This window comes from Hyalella azteca, unplaced genomic scaffold (genome assembly GCF_000764305.2).
Source record: "Hyalella azteca isolate HAZT.00-mixed unplaced genomic scaffold, Hazt_2.0.2 contig9815, whole genome shotgun sequence".
NCBI lineage: Eukaryota > Metazoa > Arthropoda > Malacostraca > Amphipoda > Hyalellidae > Hyalella > Hyalella azteca.
Window position 1 is genome coordinate 138,211 of NW_025939875.1, and position 23,213 is coordinate 161,423.

Below are 23,213 nucleotides of genomic sequence, written 5' to 3' on the forward strand. Positions count from 1 at the left end.
AGTTTCTTTGTTTGCGATGCCCTCAATAAACAACTGCTGCGTAGTTGCTGAACTTTACATTAAGAACAATTGTATATCCATGCTATCTTCAAACTAAAACAAACATGAATATGCGTGTCTGCATTCAGTATCAACACAAATTCATGTTATTTCCGTCAAAAATGCGTAATCAATCATTTGTATTTTTTTAATGTGACTCAAATGTCCAATTTTTTATCGATAGTTGACGTTAAATGAACGATCAGTGCAACAGTGGCTGATCTTAGCGAAAGTTGTCAAGCTACTTTCATGCATCGTTTTTTAAGCTTTCTTCCAAGAGTTGCAATACTTGATCTCGAGTTGCTGAGCACCGGTACTCTAAAATGTCACCCTAAAAATATTCAACATGAAGCACTACACCTTCGTGATTGGATTTAATTATGTGATAAAATATTTCGGAATATTGATTTATACTATAAACTTTCATTCTTAAGTGGAACGATTAAATTTAAAAACAATCCTTATGGTATTTTCGTCGTAATTGTTTGCTGCTATTCGCCTGCTCAATGCGTCTATGCATCCTATGGAGTCAATGTTCCACTTAAATGAATGACCAACGGTTACAGTGACGTAGGGTGGGAATGCTGTTCTTGTGCTGATTTTACGGCTTGTGGATTTCTTCATTCAAACTACTCAACAAATTTTTATAGCTTTTACTATCGCCTCTGCTATCAAACGCTTAAACCTTTTCAATTATTTTATTTTGAAACGCACGAAAAGCTCATGTCCAAAATAAGACAATTGTTACTGAGAAAAAGTAAACTTTGCGATGTAAACTCCGAGCACCAATGATAGTTTGATTTTGTTAGTTGATCAAAATAATTTAACTTCCCTAAGTTCAAGACTATCCCCGCATCGTCTTGTAAAATGATTATTCTTAAATTTATCAAACTCTGAATCTGATTACAGAATTCTGAACATTGCACAAAACTTCGAGAACACAATCTCTTTGGCACCATTGTGCTTATGTGTATAAACAGATTCTTGTTTCACCGCTAGCAGCTCCAAATTAGTTCCGTAACTGTAAACAATTGTTTGCATTGACATACCAGTTGCGAACTTGCCATTTATCGCACGAAACTGTCACATTGCCGTGAGAACTCCGTTAGCCTGACGCACAATTAACCAGCGAGCGACCTCACTCAGTCATGCAACAAAAAGTCTCCTGCATTGTAATGGCTCTTAGACACTGTACAATATTCAGAGTCTTCAGTGACACGTCTTCGTGGCTTACAGTCCCTCGAACATTGCTTGCATTTCTAAATCTATAACGGAATGAAAATGTTTTCGAAAATGTTTCTAGACAATCTACAAGTCAATGCCTTTTTTTATTCCATTTTATGCTACGAATGCTGCTGCTGCTGCTGTAATCGCGTCTGTATTCTTTTCTAAATCCGCGACCGGAATTCTACGTTATTTCCTAACCTGATGTGATAAAATGCTGGGTTCTCGGTTTGATCACTACTTAATACTTATGAGGCGTTGCAGTCTCTTACTATGTTTTTTTCTTGTCATCATGCGTTATTGTGCACTAGAAATTATCTTAAATATAATAAAAACTTGACACGAATTCTAATGAATTTCAAAAAGAATATAGCGCGACATTATTTGCTTTTTATACATCTGATTATTGCGGTGGAGCGCAAAATTTCCTCCAATCGCTCCTGTAAGAAAGGCTCCTGGTAGTTGCGCTGCAAAAAACTCGTCTACTGTAATCTTATAGAAGTTGTGGGAAATTTCTCTTTAAGAATGCAGCAGCGGATTTTTTGTGGTGTTACTTGACAAGCTTTGAACTTATCGAACATGCAGGGGGCTTATTGGCGGTTGCTTTCAACACATTCAATCAAATTGTCATAATATTTCTGTAGTCGGCAATATCAATGGAATATCTTTAAAAGTGTTTGCCTCTCACTTTGCTTGTTCATTTTAGAAGATTGCGCTTACAATCTGTTGAAGTAGTTCATAGATTAAATCACAATCACTAATCGATATATTGTTGAATCGTAATCATCACGTTTGTTGGAATGATTGGAACTTTTACAATTCGCATTTGTTATTTTGTATTGTTAATCATGTGAAATTTCCTCTCTAATTATTACCTTATTAACTTTATCCTTGAGCCAGTTAAGCTCCTAGCCTCATTAAATGGACCACAATCTCTGATATCTTTTGAAGGCCTCGTCGTATGGCTGACATAAAGAGCTTTCGTAGGATACTATCTTCCGCTGTCGATCCATACGTTCAATTGACTTAGTACGAACCAACCCACTAGCTTCTAGTTACGTTGGTCACGGCCAATTCTAGTTAAGTTGGTCACGTTCAATTCTAGTTACGTTGTTCATGCCCAATTCTGGTGACGTTGGCCACGTCCAATTCTAATTGCATTGATCACGTCCAATTCAAATTGCGTTGAGCGCGTGCAATTATAGTTACGTTTACCACGTTCAGTTCTAGTTGCGTTGGTCACGTTCAGTTCTAGTTGCGTTGGTCACGTTCAGTTCTAGTTGCGTTGGTCACGTTCAGTTCTAGTTGCGTTGGTCATTTACCTGCGCATGAAGCAAGCTGATTTCCTCAACAATTAATTACCGATCTTAAAATTCCTTTATAACCAGTATGCAAAACTATATTTGGCTAAATCCCTGAAACAGATTTGGTCTCAATTTTAACACAAGTTCAAAGTGGTTTTACGATTGAACTCAATTGCATTTTTGAGGTAATTAATTGTATGGGTCCAAACATTTAGCTGGTATTGTAATTGCAGTAATTGCTCGCCTGTATCGCGAGAGCTGCGTTACATCTCGATCGGTGAAATCCGCGATAGAGAATTGGTCGACTGATCGTACTTATTTGTGCATTTAAATTGTAATTTTTTGTTAGGTGTTCATTGATTTAATTGTTCACAAACTCTTCCCACTCTTTGGCCGATCGACTTCCTCAGAAACTCGCGAACCAACGGGCTTCTTGATTGTTCGTATTCATTCCATTTATATTTCTTTTGAGCCTGCTTTACTTATTGACAACCTTTTTTGTATACTTGAATCGTTGAAATATCCACAGTATTACCATTATGAATATTTTAAATTGTTCATTCTTAAATCTTTATTACATACTTTTAAGTATAGCATTTGACTATAAAATGAACAAATTTTTCACCCCTGAAATTCGTCTGTGCAGGACTGGAATGTCCTCAGCCAGCCGCCCCAGTGAACGCTCGCGTGTCTGTAGGAGGCCTCACTCCTGGCTCCCTGGCCACATATGTCTGTGATCCTGGATACGATCTCTTCGGGTCAGTGTTTATTTTAATTTGCAGTGATTTGATGACTTCTTCAAACTTACTAAGCTTGAAGCCTGGAAATCTTGATAATGGTTTAGTTTTTATTGATTTGAAAACTTCTTCAAGCTTGAAACTCGAAAATCTTGTTAGTGGTTTAGTTTGCAGTGATTTGATAACCTCGTCAAAATTGAAACCTGAAAATCTTGATAATGGTTTATTTGCAGTGACTTGATGACTTCTTCAAGCTTGAAACTCGAAAATCTTGATGATGGTTTAGCTAGGTTCTTTATAGTAAATTTTACCAAAATGTCACTGCGTCAATGAGAACGTAATATTCTATCTGAACTTTTCAAATCGGTTACGTCAGCGTGTCATCGTCAAGAATTTGTTTCATTCATAAGAAATAATAGACACGGGCTTTTAGCTTTGACCGTAGAAAATTCAATTATATCCATTGCCGTTCATTCCTTTTCATTTTGACTGCAATTCATTCCGTATTTGGCGAGAAGAAATAATGTTGCGTCAATTTACTTGTTAAATGAATGTTGTACCTTTTATTCTGTGCACGGTGGCTTATATAAATGATCAATCTTAAAACCAGTAGCCATTCAAGCCCGTTTAATGTTAATTCATATCATAAAAAAATTACGATTGAACCGAATAAACTTGTACATTAATTATGACCATATTAATTATGTATTAAACTTGTTTTCCAGGAGCGATAGCGTGGTCTGCGGTGGAGATGGCAGGTGGACTGGAGCGCTGCCAGTTTGTGGTGAGTCTTGATTTATTTTCGCAGTATATGTTTTGTTTTATTTTTATTAGATCAGTTTTGGTAATAAGTCAGTAGTTGCATTATTTTAGATTTAGGTTATTTCGAGTTTGCGCGCACAATTGTTCTGCTTGTGATGTTGAAATATTTTGCGTGTCCTTGTCATACGTAATTGTTAAGTAAGTTTCTCGTTGTCAATGTATAAACTAATATATAAAGATAAAATTTTCTGAATTCTTGCGCTAAATTTTATATGATCCAACATAAAATGCCTTGTTTCAATATACCCATCGCGTGTTGAAAAATTCAACATTAATGGAAGTTCTGGGGCAATGTGGAAAAAGTGATACTTTGTACTTACAATAATCATCGGAGTTGCAATTTAAATCGTCAATTTAATTATTTATTGTACCAATTCCTTGACAATTAACTGTCTGTGTTTCATGTGGAATTTGTTCACGTCACCATCGAATTATTTATTAAATAATGGTAAATAAAGCGCGTTTATTTATGAAGCAATAATTATTCAGAATTCAACTTCGGTAAACTATGATCGTCGGAAACCCCAAATTTGTATCATGATTAATTATTACATAATCTCTAGGGGCTCCCTGAATCACGATTAATTATATCATTCCACCATTATTCATGTCCACTTACGCGTACGATTGTCGACAGCTACAAACGTGGCGTACCGCAAACCCGTCAATCAATCATCGACGGCGCGCGGCGGTGCAGGCGAGAACGCTAACGACGGAGACCTAAACACCGTGCACGATGGCAACAAATGCACGCAGACCCTCGACGAGACCTCACCGTGGTGGGCTGTAGACCTCCTCCAGCAGTACGAGGTCGCTGTCGTCAAAATTACGGCCCGAAGCTGCTGTGGTCAGTTCCGGGACTGAATGTTTTGTGATTAATTAAAGAAGAAGATTGTGGCTCTGGATAAGGTGGTGGGGAAAATGCTTTCTGGCTAGCGACCAGTTACGATCTCGCGAATAATTTCCCGATTAAGTTAGTCATTTATCTTATCTATTAGCTGCATGTATTTCAGTTTCACAACCTAGTTCTAATTCAGTTTCATTAGTTGTAATTCAGTTTCAGAACCACAGTATGAGTATTATGGCGTTATGAATTTCACTCGACCTCGAACTGGGAAGCCATTTCTTTGAAAAGCTTGACTCCCACTTGTGAGTGTAATTATATATTCGATGTGCATGAGTAAGTTAGGTAGCCATGGATGTGCACGAAGAAATTGAAATGAGCCAGAAATGTATTTTAATAGGAATTTTCTGTCAGGTTATTCGAAAGTACGAAGTATAAACTGATTGCGTCATGTCAGTAATTTGTCCTTAATTCGTTGTTCTTATTATATCATGAATTCGAATTCCCTCCAGATTCACCATCTAATCACCCGTTCTACAACACTCGTGAGCAATCCAAATCTTTCTTATGCGTGAACACTCGACCCTCTAACTAAGTTGTCTTTGTTTTTATTATCAAGCTTATTTATTACCTTACGTTATCGTCATGCTACCTTATCATCTAACCGCTTCTTCTGCTGTTTCTTCATCTATAATACGTTACCCTGAAGTTTTAATGTTTGTGCCACAACACTACCTAATTCTGTTATTCCTCCCGATCCCTCCAACTTTATACCTAGGGTCCAGGATACACCAAATTATTGTGTCTAGATGAACCGATTAACATTTTTGCAGACGGAACATTGCAGTCTGTCTCTGTATCACTTCTTATCGGTTCCTCCGCAGCCCGCTGAAGTAACAACTCCCGCTTTGATGTCCTGCTCGTAGTTTTCTGGGGGTTACTTTCTCTTTGTTTATTTTTCAGTGCAGGGAAATCCATTAAATAAACGAGATCCATTAACCCATATAAATATTTACACTACGTGAATTCATGAAAGCTTTTTTGATGCTTAATATAGTATCCGAACAATACTGTTTTTTTAATAAGTCTCTTCAGTTAGAAGTTTTCCTAGCGGGATAGAAGTCTATTTCCGCGCTCTAATATTTATCCCAGACTATTTCAATGTGGTTGAATTGTTGTCTTTGGATTAATTTTTACTAGATTTGCGGAAAATTTTTTGACGTCTTTTTGTATTTTTTCAGGACATAAACCACTTCAGGACCTGGAAGTGCGCGTGGGAGACTCGGTCAAGTATCAACTGAACAGACTGTGTGCCTGGCTACCTGGCGTCGTAGGTGAGTGATGTGACATTGAAAATCTGCGATGCATGTGTCAGAAATTTTTTTCAAAATTTAAATAAAAGCTTGATAATGTTTCCACGAAACACCACGATTCCACTTTTTACGAAATTCGGCGAAACCGTTTCTAATTTGAGTTAGTAAAGTATAGTATAGTATCTTCGGCATTGAAGAATAGGCCTGGATAGGCCTGTCGCCGATTCTTGTACTTTTCTTGACTAGACTGGCCTTTGATCAAATCTTTTCAACGGACGGTACGTTTAAAATCGCTTCTAGATTTCAGTTGTTCCGTAGTATACGAGGCAATTGGGTTATTCCGGTTTGGTGATTTATGTGAATTTAATATCAAGTATTTCATGGGTCCAGAACTTGAAATTAATGGAATTCAATAACTGTCACATGTCAAATTAAAAAATTTTAATGAAATGCACCAAGTAGATAATGTGTGATCATTCACCAAAACATGTTTTAAATCATTAAATATACAACACAGGCTCATATATTAAAAAAATATAACTCAGTACTCACTGCAGTGAGTGACAGAGAGCTCATTTTCTCGTCGACGAAAACGTGGTCACGGACGGTCAGACGGAGACAGACAGACGGACATGACGAGCATAATAGCGCCTTTTTTCCATAAATGAGAAAATGCGGTAAAAACGGGTGTTTTTTCTCGGAGTACTTTATGCAGCTTCCTCTGCAGCCTAAACATCTGTCTCATTTCAAATGTTGCTGATTAACAATAGAACATTGATACATTCATAGACGCTGTAACCAATAATTCTATACTTGTCGGCGATCTCACTAAAATTTTGATGACCTATATTTTCGCTTAATTAAAATTTGTCTTGAATGTAGCATAATTCTCTATAGCCTCACAAGTATAAGCAGCAATATACTGGAATACAATTCTCGGATGAGACGATGTTTACTCATGGGCGGTATATGCCCGGATGTGTACTCACAACTGTCATTACGTTTAATTTTTCTTGGGAACAATAGGATCGCGGTATCTTTGTTACTTCTGTGTCCTGAATTACTTGCTGCTAGCGAGTTGATACTTAGCTTGCCTTCCACGAGATGATAAGGTATATGCAGTATATGATAGTGTGACACGATGAAAATTACAGTCTGTTTATGCAAGTTTTTAATGTAGTTTTTTCTAATAAGAAAATTTAGTGAGAATTGAGTTTCTTTTGATTGCTCACTTTACTTTATTATAAACTTTAAAATGTATAAAAATTATACTGTAAAATTAGATTATTTTTTAACCAGAATAAACGCTCTTGACGGCCGAAGGACGAAGGCAAAAACACACTGTTCCTAAATTAATCAAATAACGAATTACGATTATTTTGTAATGCTTCAAATTGAAAGTCTATTGAATATTAGAATTGATTCATTTATCATGCAAGCCGGAAATGGGAAGAACGAGTTGGCCAGTAACAACCTCTTTGTATTGAGACACACACTGTATAGAGACACACATTGTATTAAGACACGCACTGTATTGAGACACACACATAGTAACTATTGATCATCAGCGAAATGTGCAAATAGCGATGCACCTTTTCCCTTATGTGGGTCATCCTGACCCACTTTGGCCCGGCAAAAGTGCGTATCAGTGCTACATCAGCTCTCAATTCGTGATTTGGGTAATAAACTTGGTCACTATTTTGACAATAAGCCCAATTAATTATTTTATAGCGGCAAAAAATTATTTTAATCGCCTCAAAAGTGCGTATCAGTGCACTATTTACTCTCTGCTCGTGATTTGGGTAAGAAACTGTGTCACTATTTTGGCAATAAGCCCAATTGATAATTTTATAGTGGCAAAGAAAAAATATTTTAATCGCCTCGCAATTGCGGATTAGTGCAACATTTACTCCATGCTCGTGATTTGGCTAATAAACTGTGTCACAATTTTAGCATTAAGCCAAATTAATTATTTTATAGTAAAAAAAAATATTTTAATCGCCTCAAAAGTGCATATCATTGCAACATTTATTCTCTGCTCGTGATTTGGGTAAGAAACTGTGTCACAATTTTGGCATTAAGCCCGATAAATATTTTATAGTGTTAACTGTGTAAAAGAAAACACTGTTTGCAGAGGAAGGAAGCACGCGGGAGCTGTCGTGCGCCCGGCCCATGCTGGGGCGCTACGTGATGGTACAGATGTTGGGGGTGTCAGGCTCCATGTCTCTGTGCGAGGTGCAGGTCTTCTCCACGCAGGGTGAGGCTGTGCATGCACGATTCATTTGTTTGTTTGGGCTGGTAACGCGAGAAGTAACTTCATGAGTAACTTCAAGATTTAATGTGGAACGTTAATACTTCGGAGTTTTTTACATCAAGCGATTTGTTCACGATTTATGGAAATGAAGTATAGATAATTAAATTCGAGTATTGATATTGCAATTCTACCTTGACAGCTGTTTCTTAATGACAGCTGTTTCTTCTTCTTGATATAGAAATATAGGCTTCATTTCCGTCATGAAAGTGCACGATTTATGCAGGGTCACCTTAATTACATTTGCTTAACACAAATTGAAAAGATTGAAACCGCGAATTTGGTATGCGTGAACTTATTTGTAAACTTTTATGAAAAAATATTGCCCTGAGCCATAACTTGAAACTTATAGGATTAGTACTACAGTTCACCAATAATGTGTGCCCAAGCGGTTCACGAATTAGTCACAAAATGGTTCCTGTAACGATTGATTTAACAATGTGTTATAATGAAGTTAATGTACGTTACAGAGACTTCTAAGCAGCGCTGTATGGGATCTAACCTACCAGGCGCGCTGGCTACTTTCAACAGAACTTGCTACCAGTTCCAGGTCAGGATCAGAGTAACGGTCATTTGATTTGTTATCCATTGATGTATGTTATTCTTACTCATCTTACTCTATTTCTGTGAATAATGCAGAAATATTTTCATGTTGTTCTGAAGAATGTAGAATTCTGCGTAGTTCGTGAAAAGACTCTTCTTCCTCACATATTTGGCTGTGTTGAAGGGGTATCTCATACGTTCAACAAATCACTTACCTGAATATCACAACTGCCTGGTCGAAAGTGACAATATTAAAAAATATATTTTTCTCTCAAAAAATTCGTGCGATGACAATGCTCCATAAAATCATCTAGATTCCATCGATTCCTAAATACAGCATACGTACCTGCCGAATTTTCTTGTACATTTGGTAAGTTATAGAAGTGGAATATAATTTTACAGACGAAGATGCAGTAGGTATTTTTTTCTGATTCATCATGATTTAAGAAATCTTTTACTCAACAAATGTAATTTAACAGACCGAGGAGAAAGGCACGTACGCGACTGCCAAAGAGAAGTGCGCAGCCAACAAGGCGTCGCTGGTGCAGCACATCGAGCCCATCACGCAGGACTTCCTCTCCTCCGAGCTGCGCAGGATGGAGTCCCGCCTCGGCACGCAGCTCCTCTGGATCGGCGTCGAGAAGGAACCTGCGCACATCAGCCGCACGTGGAGATGGGCTGATGGTGAGAACTTCATCACTCAATCAGGCTCTTTTGAAAATTTTCAAAAAATATGTATTTTTAAATTTGGACGTAACTTAACATGAATTTAAGATCAAGTTGTGCCTGGATTCTAATTACATGTTTGTAATTTGTCGCATTTCAGAGCTTACGAAAAAATCAAGATAATTTTTTTTTTCATTTTCTCTATTTCTACGAATAAGTTGATCGTCTTCAAAGTAATTCATTTCTAAAAATCTGACAATTTAATTAACCATCTGTTGACGTGTTTTTGTGTTCGTCGTGCGCCACAGGATCAGTGATCAAGAAGCCGCTGTGGGCCCGCAATCAGCCCAACAATTACATCGGGGACCAGCACTGCGTCATGCTGGACGGGTCCATGCAGTGGCTCTGGAATGACGTCACCTGCTCCCTGGACAGCCTACACTGGATCTGTCAATACAGTCAGTATTATTTTATTCTTTATTCACGTTCTGTTTGAACGTGACGTGATTTTTTCTAAATAAAATGAGGATACAAAAATATGGGGTTCACAATTGATAAAAATAAAAAAAAAAAAACAAAACAGAAGCAGGTTATTAGCTAATAGTTTCATTATTGAAGAAATATAAGAGCAGCATGTGCCTAATGGATTAACAAAATAAAAAAATTTTTATATCGTTTTAAACTTCGCGTACTGTAATTTTTGCTATATTCGGTAATCTAAATATTTCTATTATTATCTATTATCAGCCCGTTTATTGCCCCGTCATGTAGCGTTCGCTTTTAAAATGTAATTACGACGACAGGTTCACCGTCGTGCGGCAGCCCCGACAAGAACGAGAACACGACGGTGGTCGTGACGACGAGCCCTGACGACGAAGAGGTACGCGAGGTCGCGACGTACTCGTGCCCTGAGGGCCACATGGTACTGGGCGATAAGAACAGAACCTGTTCTTCTGATGGTTTCTGGGCGGGCAAAGCCCCGACATGCAAGTGTGAGTTCTTCAGCTGATATACCAAGACAGGATGTGTATAGTAGTTCTTTTTCTGCTATGTTTGATATGAAACTGAAACCAATATTTATTTGCAGCTGATATACGAAGACAGTTCTGCTTCTGCTATTTTTGATATGAAACTGAAACTGATATTTATTTACAGCTGATATTCAAAGAAAGGATGTGTATAGTCAGTTCTGTTTCTGTATTCTTTGATGTGAAACTGAAAGTGATATTTATTTGCAGCTGATATTCAAAGAAAGGATGTGTATAGTCAGTTCTGTTTCTGCATTGTTTGATGTGAACATGAAACCGATATTATATTTGATGAATTAGGGGCTGGATAAATTAATTGTGTTGTGCGACTTAGTGCTTCGTGTTGACTAGTGTAGTTGGTGAGATCATCTTACTCGAATAACATATTATGTAAGAAATTAATAATTTTTGAGTTTAATAATTTTCTTCTTGCTACCCAAATTATCTTCTTCTAATGTAATTTAACTCTTTACTGCCGAACTTTGACGCGTAGCTCGACATAAGCAGCTCTTTTATTCGGCAAATCCTAACTTTTGCTATTCAATTCTAATGTTGACTAACAGCTTTATTTTTACATACAATTCTTTCAGTTGAATAGCCTTATTTTACATAAAATAGCCTTATTTTGCATAAAATAGCCTTCTTTTGCATAAAATTATTTTAGAAGAATAGGCTTATTTTACATAAAATAGGCTTATTTTGCATACCATTTGTTGCAGACGTTGACTGCGGTGCGCCGGGCGACGTGCAGAACGGTAACGCGGTGCTGCTGGACGCACGCACCACCTACAGCGCCCGGGTGCTGTTCACCTGCGCTGAGAACTACACGCTCGATGGCCAGGAGGACACCATCGTGTGTGGGGAGCAGGGAGTGTGGCAGCCTCGAGCTCCTAATTGTCTGTGTGAGTGAATTTTTTTGATGATAAAAGTTGTAAATTGGCCAGTAATTAAAAAAATTGGCCAGTAATTAAAAAAATTGGCCAGTCTAGCCAAGAAAAGTACAAGAATCGCGACAGGCCTATTCTTCAATGCCGAAGATACTATACTACTATATTAAACTTTTCTCTAAATGATGAGGGGGGTGAATCTGGGATATTAGAGCGTGGACCTCAAGGCTGTAATTAATGAGGAAATCTATCTGAAGGGACTCTTGTTGCATTTAAAAACGGTGGGAGTCTGACTCAACCAAGATAGTGTTATCATGATCATCAAAATATATGAAAAATTACTTTTTTCAAATAATGTTCCTTGTGAGGTTTGTTTAACTCACCCATTACCCTACTAGCTGTGCACAGCTATCATTTAGACTTTTGTGTCAGTTTGAAATAGAATATGCACGAAACAAAGGCATGTCATTTGCTTATGTTCTCTCTAAAATATCCATCATTCAAGTTGCATTCGACATCAGTTATGCAACTTGCATCATAATTAATAATTATGTGGCATAGACTGCAATCATTCAGTCGGCGTTGCTAGGTTCGATGCTAATCATCCAATGGACATAACAGGATTTGTTGACTTCTTGGTATGAGGTTTTAATGCACAGCTGAGATCAATATCGTACAGAGCTACTGCACTGTAACCGTTCCTATTCCTATGTTCCTAAATAGGTGATTTTATTATGTGTTTGTCACACCGAAAGCAGCAGTGTGGTCTCTTGCTAGAAGCTACGCTTCTTCTTTATCAATTTTGACATTCTGTCCTGGGGAATCCTCTCCTTTTTTACAACACTTCTCTTTAACTTCATTTCTTGTCTGTTTCTTTGTTTGTCTGTCTGTCTGTCTGTCTGCTACAAATCTTATAATCAAAATTTAACACACTTTTTAACACAAAATTTTGCACACTTGTGTAAAGTTGGAGACAATGCATGAATCAAATGTCAAAATAAAAGATTTTAAAAATTAAAAAAACAAATTTTTCCAATATTAAAAAAATTGAAAAAATAATTTTGTCAGCTACAAATCTTATAACTGATATCTGACACTTTTACCTGTCTAATTGATCTGAAATTTTGCACACTTGTGTGAAGTCAGAGGCAATGCACGAATCAATTAATATAATAATTAATTTTGAAAAAAATTATATATTAAAAAATTTATATGTTAAAAAAATTGAAAAACTAATTTTTTTAATTCGAAAATTAAATAAGAAATTCATTGTACATCTGTAAGATTGGAGACACTGGATTCTTTGGAAGTGTTGTCTTTAAAAAGTAATTTTCAAACGCATATTATTCAACATTCATTTATTCGTAGCATGAAATATTCTTCGATTATGCAAATTTAAGCTGAATTTCTCCATAATTTGAAACGAAATGAGAGGGGGGCCAAAAATATTCATTTCTAACCGTTATAAAAATAACCAACATGCAATGCAAATAATTCACGGGGAGCTTGCTCCTGTGAATTTTTTCGCGGCCATTTGTAGGCATTTGGTCTTAGTTAAGATCAACCTGCGCGCGAAGTAGTAACCTCTGGGTGAGGGTGTAGCTTGGATGACATGGTCGCCGCTCATGAAATATATCAATTAACGTTATTAATTCATAATTTTTATGCGCGATTAATTGTAATAATTGATTTTGTTAATCAACTTTACAGTCTCGTGGTGCCCTGCCTTGGAGGCGCCCCGTGATGGAGGCCTCGAGGTGACGGGACGTCGTGCTGGAGACACCGCCATCTTCCACTGCAACCCTGGCTTCACCCTCATCGGGGCTAAGGTCAATATCTCTAATTCAATGAAAAAACTTTAATCTTTACTTGCTATTAGAAATTCTCACATGAGGTATACTTTGTATAGTATATATGTCATCGGTAATAATATAACTTCAAAGATATGCGAACTTTGTCTCGGGGTGTATGAAAATTTATTGATGAAATAGGGTAGCTACCTAAGTTTGTTATTCATTAATGACGAAGTAACTCGGTATCGGAACAACTTCTACAAGCTTGTCTGTGAATTGGTTTCTCTTTTATTATAGCTATTCATTGTTGTTACTGTTCCTAACACTGTGTCGCCGTTATTCTCGAAATATTATATTCTTATTTTACTTTTTTGCGCTGAAGAAAAATTATCAGTGAATAAATGTAATGTGCAGATTTTTTTTACCATTACCCTCTTGTTCCAATCTATATTGTGAATTTTAAACATATTACATGTTTGAATTGTTTATAAGCAGGCTTTTCCGTGTGGATAATTATTCCATCATGATTTAATAACAATAATAATATTTATATTCGTGAGAAAGAGTTTAATTTTTAAATTTATTTTTTTATAAGCTTGAAGAAGAATTGATCTATCTAATTAAAGGGTGTACTGTCAAAATTTCCCTCACTGATTTCTTTTTAACCGTTATGGTGACAGACAGTCTCGTGTCAGCTGGGAGGCGCGTGGTCTGGCGAGGCGCCCACGTGCAGATTTGTGGACTGCGGCATCCCTGATGACCTGGAGCACGGCGAGGTGACCTGGGCCGCCTTACGTCCAATAGTTACCGATAACTAAAAAATATAACTCTATATAAAATTTAAATATATAATATAAATATAAAATATATCTATATAATATAACACTGCAGTGAGTGACAGAGAGCGCATTTTCTTGTCGACGAAAACGTGAAGTCACGGACAGACAGACAGACAGACGGACGTACATGACGAGCACAATAGCACCTTTGTTCGATAAATGAGAAAATGCGCTAAAAATGCTATATATTTTAATTCTTTGAATTATAGGCAAGATTTTATTTACATCTTAATAAGCTCTCAATGATTATTTTTTTCCATGCTCGTTAAATGGACGTAGCCAATCAATAGGCCTCGCCGAAAATTTCTCATTGATGCTCTTATATTGTGTCAAAATATTGGCGTTTAATATTTTTTAATGATCGGCGCTTGAACGAATTAAATGAGGTAGTTAGCGTTCTAACATATTAACTCATTATATATTAAAGATATACCATATTTAATATTGATATATTTTAACTCACAATATATAAAACACATATATTTAATATTGATATGTTTTATAGTGAAATTATTATTGCAGATGACACTCGCTAACGGCACGACGTACCTGGACAGCGTGGCAGACTATGAGTGCGACGCAGACTACTGGCTGGACGGGCCTACGCAGCGGACGTGTCTTAAAGACGGACGTTGGACCGGCGACCGCCCGTACTGTGTCTGTAAGTGTCTGCTGCAGAGTGGCCGTCTTTACTGTGTCTGTAAGTGTCTGCTGCAGAGTGGCCGTCTTTACTGTGTCTGTAAGTGTCTGCTGCAGAGTGGCCGTTCTTACTGTGTCTGTAAGTGTCTGCTGCAGAGTGGCCGTTCTTACTGTGTCTGTGTCTGCTGCAGAGTGGCCGTTCTTACTGTGTCTGTAAGTGTCTGCTGCAGAGTGGCAGTCTCATTGTATTGTGCATGGATCGCTAATTGGCTGTCCATATTGCGTACGTAAGTAAGACAAGTTTTTGTAAAAGTAAGAGGAGTTTTTGACAATATTGTCTAAATGTCTGAAAGAGAGTGAACTCTATTATTTTATTTGTAAGTGTCTGCTAGTTGGAGTTTAAAGTGTCAAGTCTACAGTGGAGGGTGCAAGAGACGAAACCCTAAATTACAGGCCGGTGACATTAACACGCTCTGTAATATAGATGTTAGAGAAGTTTGTAGCCAAGAGGTTAGCGCTGTACATGGATGAAGGTTTCATCGGAATACCTAATTCATCTATAATTGATTTATGATTATAGTTATGTTTTTTATTCCATGAGCTTGGCTGTAAATTAATCTCGTGCCCTGACAGTAATCAACTGCGGTGAGCCTGAGATACCCCACGGAGGGTATGTGACGGGGTACAGTTTTGACGTGGGTGCCGAGGTTGAGTATCACTGCGAGGCGGGCCACTACAGCACCGGTGACACGCGGCGCGTGTGTACGCGAGACGCAACTTGGAGCGGCGAACCTCCGAACTGTACTTGTAAGTACAGTGCAAAGTATGTGTACCGTTATTTATATTAGCTTTTTTTCTCATTTATGGAAAAAAATCGCTATTGTGCTCGTCATGTCCATCCGTCCGTCTGTCTGTCTGCCCGTGACTTCACGGACGGACGAGAAAATACGCTCTCTGTCACTCACTGAGCGCTCATCAGCTGGAGACAAAGTGCGGAAAATATTAGGAATTTGGAGGAAATTATTAGGAATTCACGCCATTTTTCCCGATTGGCACAAACTTCGCAGGAATGTGATAAATAAATTTACCTCGCCCTGACGTATGTTATCGACTCTTAACTCATTTAAAATAAAAACTTTGAAGTGAAAACAAATTGTGTACCCGACCAGTCGTGGACTGCGGGCGGGTGCCGCCGCTGGTGCGGGGCGAGGTGCGTTACTTGCAGGAGGGCGAAGCCACGTTCCTGGACAGCCAAATCCAGCACGTGTGCAACACCAACTTCAGGCTGGTGGGCGACGAGTTTCGCACCTGCAATAAGGAGGGACAGTGGAGTGGCCAGGTCGCCAAGTGTGAAGGTGTGTAAAGGGCCCAGTGGTTAAAGTTCAGAGTACCAAGATTGGAGCAGAGAGGTGCGGGTTCGTTCCCAGCTCTGTGCGCCAGTTTCTTGTCAGAAACGGCAAGGAGGCCGGGTGGTTAAGCATAGCAGAATTGTAGCAGTGAGTTGAGAGACCGCAACAAGCTGAGAATGTTCTGCTATGTTAAGAATCGGCGACAGGCTTACGGCCTAATAACGCTGAAACCGCTATTATTAACAAAAACCACTATACAGGAGCGTGTCGTGCGGATAATAGTGCATAGAATGATGCGTAGTTGATATTTTATAAAATGACATGCATACTGTGATGTACTCGTAACCAAGTTGAGCAGATCTTAAATGACGGCAGTAAGATTACTCATATAGAAAGATGTTGAAGTTTGGTATTGCTGGCTTTGAAAATATGTCCTATTTTTCTGCTTAAGGAGGAATGTCAGCGGAGTATTTTAAATACAATCAAAAACCACTAATTCTATAATACTAAGGAAAACCTGAGGTTTTATTATTTTCTAACGATTCACGTGCATATTTGTTGCGAAGTCTCCGAGTTACATCCGTATATCCATGACACATATATCCATGCCACATGTATCCATGCCACAGAGATTCGGTGCAGCAACCCTGAGGTGCCAGACTTGGCTCGCATCAGCATCGCGCGCAACGACAGGCGACTGTCGTCTGTCGTGCGCGGCAAGGACGATATGATGCCAGACCAGACATACAAGTACGTTTTGATCTCGTATCTTGCTCAATGAACTTATATTTACTGCTAAAACTTGACAATGAACATGTATAGTTACTCGTGACTGGAAGTTTTTGACCTTGAACCTGATATTCGTGATCGTAAAGCATCATGATCATCACGAAAACAATAATTTTCCATGATTTAATGCAGGATTCTTTTTCGCACTGGAGGGTGATTTTTTCCGAAGCACGAGATTTTGATATTGTTTTACATCTGCTGGTAATTACTGTGAGTGCACTGAGTGTTCGATGTCGTGGTACAGGGTGGGCAGTACCATCACGTACCGCTGCGACAAGGGATACGTGGTGGAGGGCGCCACTATGCGCACGTGTCTTGCTAACGGCACGTGGTCGGCTGAGGCGCCAGGATGCAAGTGTGAGTTACACTTCACGTGTTTACCGTATTTATGTGTGACGGTTTTTGCTATGATGTTCGCCTCAAAAATTTTACAATAATGAGGGTTCACGAAAATCGCGGTGTATAAATTTTCTTTATCTTCGATGGTACATGTATCATTAGTAGTAATTAAATTGAATAGGAAAAATCTATTTACGGGTCACGGTATCTCTGCTGTTAGACGTTAATTCTAGACATTCTAAACTTGCAGATTTATGATAAAAGGTTTATAAAAGTTATGATTATTTTTAAAATTAATTTACAGCTTTTAATGCAAGGAAAACTTGCGCAAGCTGTTTTGATTCATGATTTATTTCTAATGTTTTTGTTTCAGTTGTTGATCTTTTTTTTTAGTTTGTTGATTTTTTATCAACAATGTTTATATTTCAGTTGTTGATTGCGGTCTCCCCGAGTCCATCAGCCCCGGCGTGTACAGACTGCCCAGCAACGAGACGAGCTACGGAGCCACGGTATCGTACGAGTGCGACCCCAACTGGAAGGTGGAGGGAAAATTCCGTAGATTCTGTCAGGAAAACGGCACCTGGTCGGGACCTGTTCCCAAGTGCATCCGTGAGTTGCGGGATAGATTTTCACTTATTCTACTTGTGGAAATGAAAAGTTATGCAATGATAATTATTAACTTGAACACTGGAAAAAAGACTAAATGGCTCTTTTTTACGACAGTTGTTTGGCTGTTAGCAGCACCAACTTATCGATTTTTTCGGTTCTCTGGTAGGCTTGTTACAATTATATAATATCCATGTTATGAATTTAAAATTTACCTAAAAAAATACAATCAAATCTAATTTAGCCTTTAAACAACTCAAAGTCAACTCTTTTTATGCCATAAAATCTATCATTGTACCTCTATTACTCTCGCATATAGGTACTAACCAGTGAGCATTTGTGAGCAGAGATTCAGTGCCCCGAGCTGAGCAGCATGGCAGAGCAGGGTTCAAGAGGCCTGCGCGTGGAGGAGGGCGACCGCACCGTGGGCAGCCACGCGACCTACTCCTGCGACGCGGGCTACGAGCTCGTGGGGCCTACGCGACGTAGCTGCTTACAGCACGGCGTCTGGGACACTGAGACACCCACGTGCAGGGGTGCGCTCATGGAGTCGGGGTGTAGGGAGGTGCCTCCAGTGTTTGGTGATGGGGATGAGGTGTAGGGAGGTGTCTGCGGGGTGGGGTGATGGGGTTGCTGTGTAGGGAGGTACCGGCAGGGTTGCGGTGATGGGGTTGGAGCGAAGAAAGGTATCTGCGGGGTAACGATGATGGGTATTTAGGGGTTAGGGAGGTACTTGAAGGGGTGCGGTGATGGGGTTGCGGTGTAGGGAGGTACCTGCAGTGGTGTATGTGTGAGGGGTGATGGGGACTGACCGTAGGTACGATGGGTCTTGGTTCTATATCGGGATGAGGAGGTTGGGGTTTGTGTTGTGCTTACGTTATCCTGTTGGAGTTATGTTAAGTGAATCACGTTACTCTTATTTTTAGGGAATTCAGTTGCGGTTTTCTTCGGGAATAAATTTGGGTTTATCCATAGGAAACTAAGTAAGGATTATGCATGCGGCATCTCATTATGCATGCGGTTGGGTATGCTAAGTGAATCTATATAATAGCGTTAGGTACTTTGGAACCACGGATAAATTGGTATTTATCCAACGATGTGATCACGTACAAAGTGATTCTACCCGACCTGTGGATGAGGAATAATGTCTAAAGTGAAATGCTCATAATTTAGTTGCAGATGACAATGTTCGGTGTTATGATGTTGTAGGAACTATTTTTTTTATGTATGTAATTTTTTATTATATGATGTTGTTGTCCGATATTGTATGATATAATATTGTTACAGCCGTGGTGTGCGAGGAGCCTGAGCAGATCTTGAACGGGCGCATGATCAAGCTGAACGACTCGACGGCGTTCGGGTCCGTGGTCGAGTACCTCTGCTTCCCCAAGTACCACTTACATGGCTCCTTCCAGAGGACCTGTACCCAGCAGGGTACTTGGTCGCACGTGCCTCCTACGTGCTCCCGTGAGTTGGGGTACTCTAGGGTTGCGGTGATGGGGTCGGGGTGTAGGGAGGTGCCTGTAGGGTTGCGGTGATGGGGTCGGGGTGTAGGGAGATGCCTGCAGGGTTGCGGTGATGGGGTCGGGTGTAGAAAGGTGCCTGTAGGGTTGCGGTGATGGGGTCGGGTGTAGAAAGGTGCCTGTAGGGTTGCGGTGATGGGGTCGGGTGTAGGGAGGATGCCTGCAGGGTTGCGGTGATGGGGTCGGGTGTAGAAAGGTGCCTGTAGGGTTGCGGTGATGGGGTCGGGTGTAGGGAGGTGCCTGTAGGGTTGCGGTGATGGGGTCGGGTGTAGTGGGGTGCCTGTAGGGTTGCGGTGATGGGGTCGGGTGTAGGGAGGTGCCTGTAGGGTTGCGGTGATGGGGTCGGGTGTAGGGAGGTGCCTGCCTGCCTCCCCAATTTGTGACACGTTCATACTGTGAAGGACAACATATATTTGATTCAAAATCTCTCGGGTTATATAGCATCGTAATTAGATAGCTAAGTTCAGACTTAAGATTATTTTTGATCCATTCTGAATACGGATTGAGATTCAGATTTGAGCAATTATTTAGTAGATGGTAAGGACCAAAGAATATTGCTTATGGTACTTGTGGAACGAATTTTATTGACCAAACGTTTCTATTTTTGCCCCATTATGTGTGTAGTGGACGACACGGACGGAGGTATCCTGGACGACAACACAGTGGACGGGACGACGAACTCAGCTCGGGGGGCGCCAGGAGGCCACGTGGATGAGGGCTCCAACAGCGGCCTCATCGCCGGCATCGTCGTGTCCCTCGTGCTGGTAGCCGCCGTCGCCCTCGCCCTCGCCTTCTTCAGGACGTGAGGGCTGCCTCTGCTGGCTTGCCTAATTATTAAATACCTATAGAGCCTCTGTTGTCTTGCCTAGTTATTAAATAGAGATTATGCTTTAATATACTAGACATGTTATGCAGTGAGGTGTTCTTATGACCACCAGTGCTGCCTCTGCTCTCTTGCCTAGTTATTAATTATAGATTATGGTTTAATATGGACATGATATGCAGTGAGGTGTTCTTATGTCTAGTTTATCCTTGTGTACCAGGTGAAATAACGTCTTGTTCCTTTGCATTATTAACAGATGGCATGATATATAGAAGATGGTTTAAATTGGACCTGTTATATAGTGAGGTGTTATTATGACCAATTTATCCTCGTGTACCGTGCGAAGTAACGTCGTGTTTCTTTGCCCTTATAAACACATGACATGATATATAGAGACTATGGTTGAATATGGAGATGTTATGCAGTGAGGTGTTCTTATGACCAATTTATCCTTATCTACCAGGCGAAATAACGTCTTGTTTTTCTGCATTATAAACATATGATATCATAAATAGTTTATATTTTCAATGACACAGTCATATGACGCGTTGTATTCTTTTTTTCTCTCCCACTTACTTTCTTTTACTCTCCGACTTTATTCATTTCTTGCGCAGTCGGCAACGGAAACTCGCCAAGACCAACGGTGGTAGTGGTGGCGGTGGCGGTGGTGGCGGTGGTGGGAGTCGAGGCAAGGCTGGCGGTGGCGGCGGCGGGATGAACGGCGGCGGGATGCGTGATGTCGGCGTCGTCAGCTACGCCGGCCTCAGTGACCCTACAACAGGTTAGGAGGCTCATCTTAACGAGATAGTTGAATAGCTGAAGCGATAGTAAACATGTGGCCTCTAAACAAACTAACTTAACGAGGGTCAAGGGCGAGCTTACGGAATCATTAAGATTTGGGATCGGGAAGGATCCGTCTTATCATTAAGACGTATGTTTATATTACTTATGATATCTGAGTGCAGAGAGAGAAAAATTTTAGTGTACACAAAATACCGGTGTAAAAATAAAATGTAATTCATTTATGAAACATTAGCTCTATTTTATTCTGAAAATATTCTAAAACTAAGGAAATTTAATGAATGAAAAAGTGAAACCGTACAAATTTCATTCCCAAAAGTTGATGCTGAAAGTATGAGCTCAGATAATGCGCCCTGCATAACAAGGAGACTGTATATAATGTTTTATTGCAGGTAACAACATCTATGAAAACATCCCCGATGACCTCGACCCCGACCCTAACTACTCTGAGCTCAGCAGCCCGCCATCTGATGGCAGCAGGTGAGGCCTGAGTATATTCCCCTTCATATACTGATATATAACAGTCATCAATGCTCATACAACTCTCATCAATGTTATTCCTACGGGAAAGGCCGGAATCGGTGTTTACCGTCAGTGTATTGGTGTGTTAACATTTGGTGGAGCAAGTGTGGGGTAAATGGTAATACGTTCAAATGGAAATATATTTGCGCTCCATTTGCTTTAGTTATTTTTCTAGGTGCTAAAGAATTAAGTTCTATGCAACCCCCATTTACGCCGCTGTCCAAATTTGTTAGTAACCGTTCAAATTTGCATTTTGATTCTAGGAGAGGAATAATTGTGTTAAACGATCCTATTCAATGCAGATGTTTCGGTTACATTATCCTGGTGACTTGAATGCATACACTTCATGCATTCACTTTTGGCTTCACCTGAAGTGCATGCTGCACTCTCTTCATTCATCAGTGACTTGACTGCCAGAACTTCATTCATTCACTGAAATATTTATATGCAACACTTCATTCACTCAACAGAAGTTCTGGACCAACATACACCAACGGGTCCATGTCAGAGCGCATGAGCATGGGAGGCTACCCACCTAACCAGAGACCCAGGCTTCCTCCTCCTCCCCAGCCTCCCGTCGCCCCACCTCCGATGGCCGTCACAATTAACGGCATGGCTATCAACGGTCATTAGAGCATATAAAGGCATTATAGACATCCTATTAAGTTAACATCTAGTGTAAAAACAATTGATAGTTTAATACTTCCATCGCACGACAAGGATATTTGTTCTCAACTGAGAATGTCTTGTGTAAGTAATAATGTCGCTCGTTTGCTTCAATCGCAAATTCACTAAAAAATTAAAACCAAAGAAAACTTCACAAAAAATTCATAGGATCTTTAAAGAAAACGTTTTGGAGTCCAGCAACCTGGACTCCGAAACGTTTTCTTTAAAGATACTATGATTTTTTGTGGAGTTTTCCTTGCTTTTAAATTTTTGAGAATGTCCTGTGTAGAAGTTATTGGATACGATAAAATATTGCAACCTAAGACAGGCCTGCTAATGAATAGATCAGACCTGCGTAATCTTAACGCATTTGGTTTTCCCTGAAATTTATGTGTCCTTTTAGCGTGATAGGATCGAGTCGTTAAATTATAAGCCTAATATTTTTAATGTATTTAGTAATGGAAATAATTGTTGCATATGAAATATTATTGCAATTTTTTAAATGCAAAGGCTGCATTTTAGACTCAGTGTTGATAATAATATGCGTATTTAAATCATTCGAACTGGTAAGGCCAGATCAATTAATTTTCAATTTTATTATTATGGAAAATAGCAAATTATCGCTTGTAGAGATTTTTTAATCGATAAAGCGGAAGACGTAAAGAACAGGAATTGATAGGACGTTTCTAATATCTCGTACGTTCTTCACGTCTGCTGAGAAGACTTGTTGAGTTAATTTCTTCACCAGTTACCTTAAAAAGAATTAAATTTTGATTTCTGAGAATTGCTATGAAATCTTTTTATGG

At 39.4% G+C, this 23,213-nt stretch overlaps 1 protein-coding gene across 1 annotated transcript in view; it reads left to right on the plus strand.

The window, feature by feature from the left end:
* LOC108677405 (CUB and sushi domain-containing protein 1) overlaps positions 1–22,564 on the plus strand; it is a 49,937-nt gene extending 27,373 nt beyond the window's left edge. Inside the window, exons 2-25 of the mRNA XM_047882163.1 lie at positions 3,214–3,325; positions 4,030–4,088; positions 4,764–4,973; positions 6,212–6,304; positions 8,418–8,540; positions 9,065–9,144; positions 9,617–9,821; positions 10,112–10,261; positions 10,607–10,795; positions 11,551–11,733; positions 13,429–13,547; positions 14,192–14,287; positions 14,873–15,011; positions 15,623–15,796; positions 16,159–16,344; positions 16,968–17,088; positions 17,372–17,484; positions 17,896–18,075; positions 18,420–18,608; positions 19,360–19,539; positions 20,220–20,397; positions 21,033–21,199; positions 21,612–21,699; positions 22,212–22,564. Of these exons, the coding sequence (XP_047738119.1) occupies positions 3,214–3,325; positions 4,030–4,088; positions 4,764–4,973; positions 6,212–6,304; positions 8,418–8,540; positions 9,065–9,144; positions 9,617–9,821; positions 10,112–10,261; positions 10,607–10,795; positions 11,551–11,733; positions 13,429–13,547; positions 14,192–14,287; positions 14,873–15,011; positions 15,623–15,796; positions 16,159–16,344; positions 16,968–17,088; positions 17,372–17,484; positions 17,896–18,075; positions 18,420–18,608; positions 19,360–19,539; positions 20,220–20,397; positions 21,033–21,199; positions 21,612–21,699; positions 22,212–22,374 (3,497 nt within the window). The 3' untranslated portion in view covers positions 22,375–22,564. The remainder of the gene's footprint in view (positions 1–3,213; positions 3,326–4,029; positions 4,089–4,763; positions 4,974–6,211; positions 6,305–8,417; positions 8,541–9,064; positions 9,145–9,616; positions 9,822–10,111; positions 10,262–10,606; positions 10,796–11,550; positions 11,734–13,428; positions 13,548–14,191; positions 14,288–14,872; positions 15,012–15,622; positions 15,797–16,158; positions 16,345–16,967; positions 17,089–17,371; positions 17,485–17,895; positions 18,076–18,419; positions 18,609–19,359; positions 19,540–20,219; positions 20,398–21,032; positions 21,200–21,611; positions 21,700–22,211) is intronic.
* The last annotated feature ends 649 nt before the right edge of the window (positions 22,565–23,213 follow it).